Genomic DNA, 7,775 nt, shown 5'->3' on the forward strand with positions numbered 1-7,775 from the left:
CATGGTACATGTAACTGACCCGCGCTGACCATTGCTATAAAAAGCGGACATCGGTGTTGTGTTGTCCGATTACGATCCACGGCTATTACATATACATGCCTTCAAAGAACCTGTCTAACTTCTAATTATCGATAATAACGATGTCTATTTAAAGCTTACATTGACGAGTAGTCAAACTGGAAAAAAAACCACGAGTGCTTTAAATTATTCATGGTAAAGGTAAACGGAGTTGCGAAAGAAACGAGCTTTCTTGCTGACAATTGAAGACATGCGCATTGTGATTCAAGATACATGGGTGGAACCGCAGTCAAGCGTGGCGATTGATTAATCAACGTGTGTCAATATTGGCGGACATTAACTGAGAACGTGTGTGAGTTTGGACCACGTTTACTTACACCAACACAGAATGACTGTACTATACCACGCCTGAAATGTTTACATTAAAATTTAATCGCAATATATACAGTTACTGTAGGAGGTCACATCTGCCTCTAGGATACACACCCAGGGACGTTTAGGAGTTTTCTCTGGAGTTATTGACCTAATATGGCTATCCGAGAGATGTTTTCAGTCTGGACATCAGCCTTAACACTAAGCTGTGTATACCTGTCCATCAGAGGTAAGTATATATTTTATATTAAGACGTATTGGGCTATTTCTATACGACTAGTGCAGTTGAAGGTAATTGAAGGGTTGTTGACTGAAGAGTAACGTCAATATTTTCGTTGGGTACATGTATATAGTATTTATATAAGGGAACTGTGCTGATAGTTGTACACGTTAATTTCAATATGAACATACCATATATATGGCGTATGACATAAGCAGGCTTTTCTGATATGAATAATAATCTTCTATAGAATTGTGTACCGACGCTTGTTTGCCTCAATATACACACATCGTCCGTCCATTCTTCCCTCCCCAACCCGACCCAGCCTATTCAAGAATCACCCATTTTAAAGATGTGTGATAAGATAAACAGGTATTTCAACATATCTCAATTTGTATGGAAGATTAATGAACATGCACCGGTAAACCCAGGGGTAAAATAGCTTCCTGGTCGTCCATGATTGTATCGCGATATTTTTTTTATATGATCCAACCTTACATGATATGGGTTATTATTTATTTTCTTAAAGACAACATCAATCGATAAAGAAGACATTGCAAGTCCATAACAAGTCGACACGAGCCGGTCCGTTGCAGATAATATGTCAAATTCAGGATCAGTTCATCCAAAACATGGTTCCGGGATCGATATTGGAACGTATATCTCTCCTTATATAATTTAGGCCAGTTCCATACGGCCGTGAATGTATATGCTCAGTAATAATGAATTCCAATACGTTTGTTTGTTCAATTATTTGCCGGGTTTGTCTCCCCATCAACAATCGGTGTCATTTTGAGGCGGGGTTTCATTGTAGTAGACGATGGCTATTGTCGGACAACATGCATTGTTTAAGAGGCCCGTTGCACCACTTAATGAGCAATTGTTTCTTATACGTAACTTGCATGAAATAACATCTCAATGTATTATACTGTATTGAAGTATTTTTATAAAGACATGTTCATGTATTCCATAAATAAACACGGCTTCTAATGTGCTACTTATTTATTTATTTATTTATTTATTTTTCACCAGAGCTATTTACTCTCTTATTTATCTTATTGTTATTCATAGCATATTGTTACATTCGTAAAACATACTGACATACATGTAAAATGACATTACCTCGCTAACAAGCTATATAAATTAGAGCTTTTAATGTCACAAACAGTTTTTAGGCGTTTTACATGCACATGTGCATTATTACCTAATGCGACGTTGTGGTTTTGAATCTGCCTTACGAGAATACACAGAACACCGTACAATAGCTTGGGCTCTTTTTTATTTTGTTGTATATATTTGTAAGGTAATAACTGTAATGTGTATTTAGGCCCACCGGGATGAGAGAGTCAGGTAAATAGACTAATAATAGAACAAGGTGTCGGCATTCATACACACCTGTAATTACAGAGCACACCAGACATTCGTGATTTTACCCTAGTCATGCGTCACGCACCTGGCGTATACAGTCATATAAAGGACGTGGCCATGAAATATTTAATTGCTGTAAAAGCCTAATTGCACAGTCTCACTGAATAGCCTACCCGGATGTAACTTCCCATTGTAAAACACGTGACCTGATCGATGTATCACCTGGAACGTGACTGGAGGGTGTGACCAAGGTCCAGTGAATTACGGAGCCATAAATGTAAATATAAGCAAACCAGCTGAAACGTAACTATTTACGGCTTGTTAATAAAACATGTTTTTATGATATTTTCAAATTAAAACTATTGTAAATTCCCGTTGAAATGATAAGAATGTTTTTATTCTTGTTTTTCTTAAACAATGGAAAGAACAGTTACCTATACTTTTTATTTTCTGCATTGTTAAATGTACACAATATGTACTGATTAAACCAGATAAAGAAACGAATTTCACCCAATTACTAGTGGCATATGTAATGTGTGAACATTTTGTACTGGTTAAATACATATGTAATGTGTGAACACTTTGTCGTGGTTAAATACATATGTAATGTGTGAACACTTTGTCGTGGTTAAATACATATGTAATGTGTGAACACTTTGTCCTGGTTAAATACATATGTAATGTGTGAACACTTTGTCGTGGTTAAATACATATGTAATGTGTGAACACTTTGTCGTGGTTAAATACATATGTAATGTGTGAACACTTTGTCGTGGTTAAATACATATGTAATGTGTGAACACTTTGTCGTGGTTAAATACATATGTAATGTGTGAACACTTTGTCCTGGTTAAATACATATGTAATGTGTGAACACTTTGTCGTGGTTAAATACATATGTAATGTGTGAACACTTTGTCGTGGTTAAATACATATGTAATGTGTGAACACTTTGTCGTGGTTAAATACATATGTAATGTGTGAACACTTTGTCCTTTTTTTTACATTACGAAGATTCGTTAATATATGACATGTAAGTGCCTTCTCGTCAGACTAAGTCTTCTTCCCCTGGTCGGGTCTGTGACATTCTTTACTGATTTTTTCGTAATTTCTTTCTTTTCTAAAACACGAGAAGGTAACCTTTGAACCTACATGTAGATTTACACAATGAAGGCAGACGCAGCCCCGTCTGACATTAGCCATTATACTAAATATACTTCCTTGTAAAAAATCTATTCTTTTGACGAACTGTTTTTCCTCCTTTGTTAAAACATATTACCGTAGTATACCCGATAAAAAGCTAAAAAGAACTACAATAAACTAAGCTGAATGGAACTTTGTACTGATCAAACGTTTACAGAGCCTCTTACACGTGTATGTCAGCTATACACTGTTTTGTGCTACAATATATATTGTGTTCAACTTTCAGTAGTGGAAAAGTACAAATAAACTTTATCGACGGGAGAATGTTATTTGACCACATTCTCTGAACGCCTTGTTAGCGATATTATAGTTAATGTGTTTATGGTGGGAAATCAATTTGCCATTATGCTACGCCTCAAGGGTTTTACAATATTCTTTTTCTTTTGCAGATATCGAATGTTCAGAATGCTCTGATCTTGCAAGCTTACTGGAAACTCCGTGTGAGTATAGAACCACTGTCTGTCTGCCCTGCCATCTGTAACTCGTAATGCTTTGTGACATGTGTTTCTGTTGAGATTTCAAATCAAACGAAATTACTTGAAAATAATGGTCATTTAAAAGATTGAGCATTTTCCACATTTCTATGAATTATGTAAAAAAAAAAAAAAAAAAAAAAAGATTATGGCATTAATCTTAGTTTCAATTCCATTGTCCATTTTCAGCTTTAACTCCATGCCAGACTACCACGACTCACGTGACCGGAAGTAGTGTCGTGTTCGACTTTTACGACAGTTACAATTTGGGAGTGGATAGCTGCTCTTGTTCAGTAATGATTCCTTCTACTACGAACTTCGAGCTGTCGATGTATGCCTATTACGGATTGGGTATCGACTCGAACCCCGGATGTGGCTCAAAGATCGAGGTCAATTCCAACCAGTCGGGGTCACAGATCATGGAGTGTAGAGTGTTTGGGTCAATTTCAATGCAGACTGGAGATCAGGCAATCGTGAAACTAACAAGGGAACCAAATGCCGATTCTCGATATTGTATGATAATGAGCACAGGTACGATAATACAGAAAATATCCTAACAAACTTAAAGCTAGTTTCTTTTCATACATTACCTCTTCTTAAAACATCACTGCTTATAGTATCACTGCTAACATATAACTTCTGATAAATGAAAACAGTGCTGTCTTTTCACCGGATTATTCACCCCTAACATATTTCAGTCGTTTCGACAGTATACATTTGTATACCGAGCGTGATTTTAAACTAGCTCAATGAGGCAGTTCATCTGATTCTTCGCATGCATATATTCTTGTTGCAGATCCTTCGTTTATAATGGATATTGATTGTGAAGCTGTGGGGTCAGCGTTACCAACAACGACAAAACTAACAACCACAACAGCACAACCAACAACAACGCCATCAGCCACAACAACACGAACACCCACAACAACAAAACTTACAACCACAACAGTACAACCAACAACCACAACACAACCCCCAACCACAACAAAACAAACGACCAAAACAACACTACCAACATTCACCACCACAACAAAACCAATAGCTACAACAACTAAACAAAAAATTACAACAACAAAACAAAAAACTACAACAACAAAACCAACACATTCAACAGTAAAACAAACAATATCAGCAGCAACAACAATAACAACAACCACAACAACACAACCAAGAACTTCGACCAAACAATTTTCAAGTACTGTTCAATCCTCCACATTATGGTTGTCGTCATCAACAACCCCAAGTTCGACAACCACGACCGGTAGAGGTAAAACAAATGTCGGAGGACAGAGCGAGGACAACAGTAACAAAACTCGTAGGTTTCAGCTTTTTCTCTCTTTACCTTTTTTTCTGATACTTTCTGTTTGCTTGAATAGGAAAACAAAGAACATTATTATTTAAGTAACATGTTTTCTTATTTTTTTGCCAGTTGTGATCATCATCCCTGTCGTCGTCGGAGTCTTTTTCCTTCTGCTGTTAGTGGTATTGGTGACGCAACTCGCTAAGACGTGCAGGTACGTATAACCTCCTGTTAGTACTATTAGTCACATAAAATACTCTAAAAACTACAGGTACCTATTACCTCCTGTCACTACTATTAGTCACATAAAATACTCTAAAACTACAGGTACGTATAACCTCCTGTCACTACAATAGTCACATAAAAAACTCTAAAAACTACAGGTACGTATAACCTCTTGTCACAACTATTAGTCACATAAAATACTCTAAAACTACAGGTACGTATAACCTCCTGTCACTACAATAGTCACATAAAATACTCTAAAAACTTCAGGTACGTTTTTCCTCCGCCTGTTACTGATATTGGTATCACTCTGAATCAACCACAACCCACTAATGCCACCACGAATCAATCACTACCCATAACTATCACCACGAATCAATCACTACTCATAATTATCACCACGAATCATTCACTACCCATAACCCCCATCGTGAATCAATCACTGCCCATAACCCCCATCGTGAATCAATCACTGCCCATTGCCCCCATCGTGAATCAATCACTACCCATAACCCCGATCGTGAATCAATCACTACCCATAACTACCACTACATATCAATCACTACCCATAACTACCACTACATATCAATCACTACCCATAACTACCACAACGAATCAATCACTATCCATCACCCCCACCGTGAATTAATCACTACCCATAACCCCCATCACGAATCAATCACTACCCATAACCCCCATCGTGAATCAATCACTATCCATAACTACCACCACGAATCAATCACTATCCATAACTACCACCACGAATCATTCACTACCCATAACTACCACCACCAATCAATCACTACCAATAACTACCACCACGAATCAATCAATACCCATAACCTCCATCGTGAATCAATCACTACCCATAACCCCCATCGTGAATCAATCAATACCCATAACCCCCATCGTAAATTAATCACTACCCATAGCCCCCATCGTAAATTAATCACTACCCATAATCCCCATCGTGAATTAATAACTACCCATAATCCCCACCTCCCTTGAATCAATTACATCCCATAAGTCATCTCCTGAATTAATCCGTACCACAAGTTAATGTCATGAGTAAAACTCTTGTTTTACAGGACAAAGTCTAAACAAAACCCCGAAATAGACATGGAGAAAATAAGATTTGGTCAAACCTTTCCGAAGAACGGTGTATTCCTACACCCGACCGACATGGTGGAGACAACCCATTACGACAGTAAGGAGGATCTTCACGGGCACAATGACCGTTATATCGGTGTCACTAATCCAGTGTACATTCACGAGGAGTTCGAGTACTTACCGGAAATAACTGACCTGGAAGTCGCCAATTTTACCTCCAACCATGATTCCGAGTCAGGCAAAATAATATCCGGATCCAATAACAATAATACCCACGATGCGCCTTTGTACGCAGTCGTCAACAAATCAAGAACAAACGATTATCTTGATTTTTCAAAGATGGCTGACTTCAGTAGTAAAAGCAGTAGTGATCTTAGCGGCATTGGAATGCTGGATGAAAACGAGAGAAACTTGAGACAGGAAGAAAGCTTTCATTATTGATATGTTATATTCTATTAAAGAACTTCGTATCCTTTTCAAGGAAAACAAATGTTTGCATCAGCGGTCTAATTTAGAATTGTCTCCAGCTAAATTAATATGTGTGTTAAAGAGCCGATTAATTCAGATCTGTTTTCCGAAACGCTATGACTAATGAAGCTGTACAATGCAAAGTAGACCCATGTAGCTTTCATGGAGCAAGGGAGACAACTGAATCAAATTAACGTTTACATATAGACGTGCTTTAAAATACTTTGTATATAGATGTTTGATATGTATCTTTTTATAAGCTGGCGAGTTGAAATCAAATGTTGTTTTTGTACTTTATACACCCTTTGTTTATATCGTATACATAAATAAAAACGAAAAGTGTTATTTGATTGAATTTTTTGCATTTGGATTCATATGGATGAATTTACTGTATAAACATAGAACGTCCCCCTTGCCAATACTACATCGAGTTATTATTGTATATTTACATTTACATTGCAGCCCCACTATATAACTTTACCAAGCTCACTTGGAAGTTATGAGTCCATAACTTCCAAGTCTTTATTATGACGTCATTATTATAGTGACGTCATAATTGTCACGTCGGCGATAACGAAAGATGGCTGTTGAAAAGGCTGTTCCGTCTTTGACGATAATAATTTGTTCATTCATTATCAGAGTAAAATTCCTTGATATAGTCTTTCAAATTCGTTGTCAAATGTAAATATAAGCATTGAACTGATTTCATTTGGAAGTTATGGGCTGATGAATGCCAACTGGACAAAGGCAAATTGAACATGAAGCGCTAGCGCGCTTAATTAAATTTGCCTTTGTCCAGTGCTTAATGCTTAATTAAGGATAAAGTTCGGCTAATTTATGGCTAAAGCAATAACGCATCGTACGGATACACTTTTCTAATGCTATAATGTATAAAAAATTATACAGGAATGTTTGCAAAATGGCGCTTCCAGAAACGAGTCTTCTAAAAAAAGTATGCAATTAAAGTATTGACACATATCAGCCATATTTTATATGTTGGCAACTGGCGGGTCCATGT

The 7,775-nt window shown here is 37.0% G+C and overlaps 1 protein-coding gene across 1 annotated transcript; it reads left to right on the plus strand.

Moving 5' to 3' along the window:
- Positions 1–237: 237 nt before the first annotated feature.
- Positions 238–7,108, plus strand: LOC117318548. The gene is made up of 5 exons (XM_033873521.1): positions 238–619; positions 3,571–3,621; positions 3,844–4,185; positions 5,084–5,168; positions 6,268–7,108. Exons 1-5 carry the CDS (start codon positions 547–549, stop codon positions 6,728–6,730), a joined length of 1,014 nt encoding a protein of 337 aa, XP_033729412.1. The 5' UTR covers positions 238–546; the 3' UTR covers positions 6,731–7,108.
- The last annotated feature ends 667 nt before the right edge of the window (positions 7,109–7,775 follow it).

This window comes from Pecten maximus, unplaced genomic scaffold (genome assembly GCF_902652985.1).
Source record: "Pecten maximus unplaced genomic scaffold, xPecMax1.1, whole genome shotgun sequence".
Taxonomy (NCBI): Eukaryota; Metazoa; Mollusca; class Bivalvia; order Pectinida; family Pectinidae; genus Pecten; species Pecten maximus.

What these genes read in the sequence shown, in the direction of transcription:
- LOC117318548 (XM_033873521.1), top strand. Translation starts at nt 547, where the DNA reads ATGGCTATCCGAGAGATGTTTTCAGTCTGGACATCAGCCTTAACACTA. An exon ending in TGTATACCTGTCCATCAGAG is followed by an intron (nt 620 to 3,570) that starts GTAAGTATATAT and finishes TTTCTTTTGCAG; the next exon opens with ATATCGAATGTTCAGAATGC. An exon ending in AAGCTTACTGGAAACTCCGT is followed by an intron (nt 3,622 to 3,843) that starts GTGAGTATAGAA and finishes GTCCATTTTCAG; the next exon opens with CTTTAACTCCATGCCAGACT.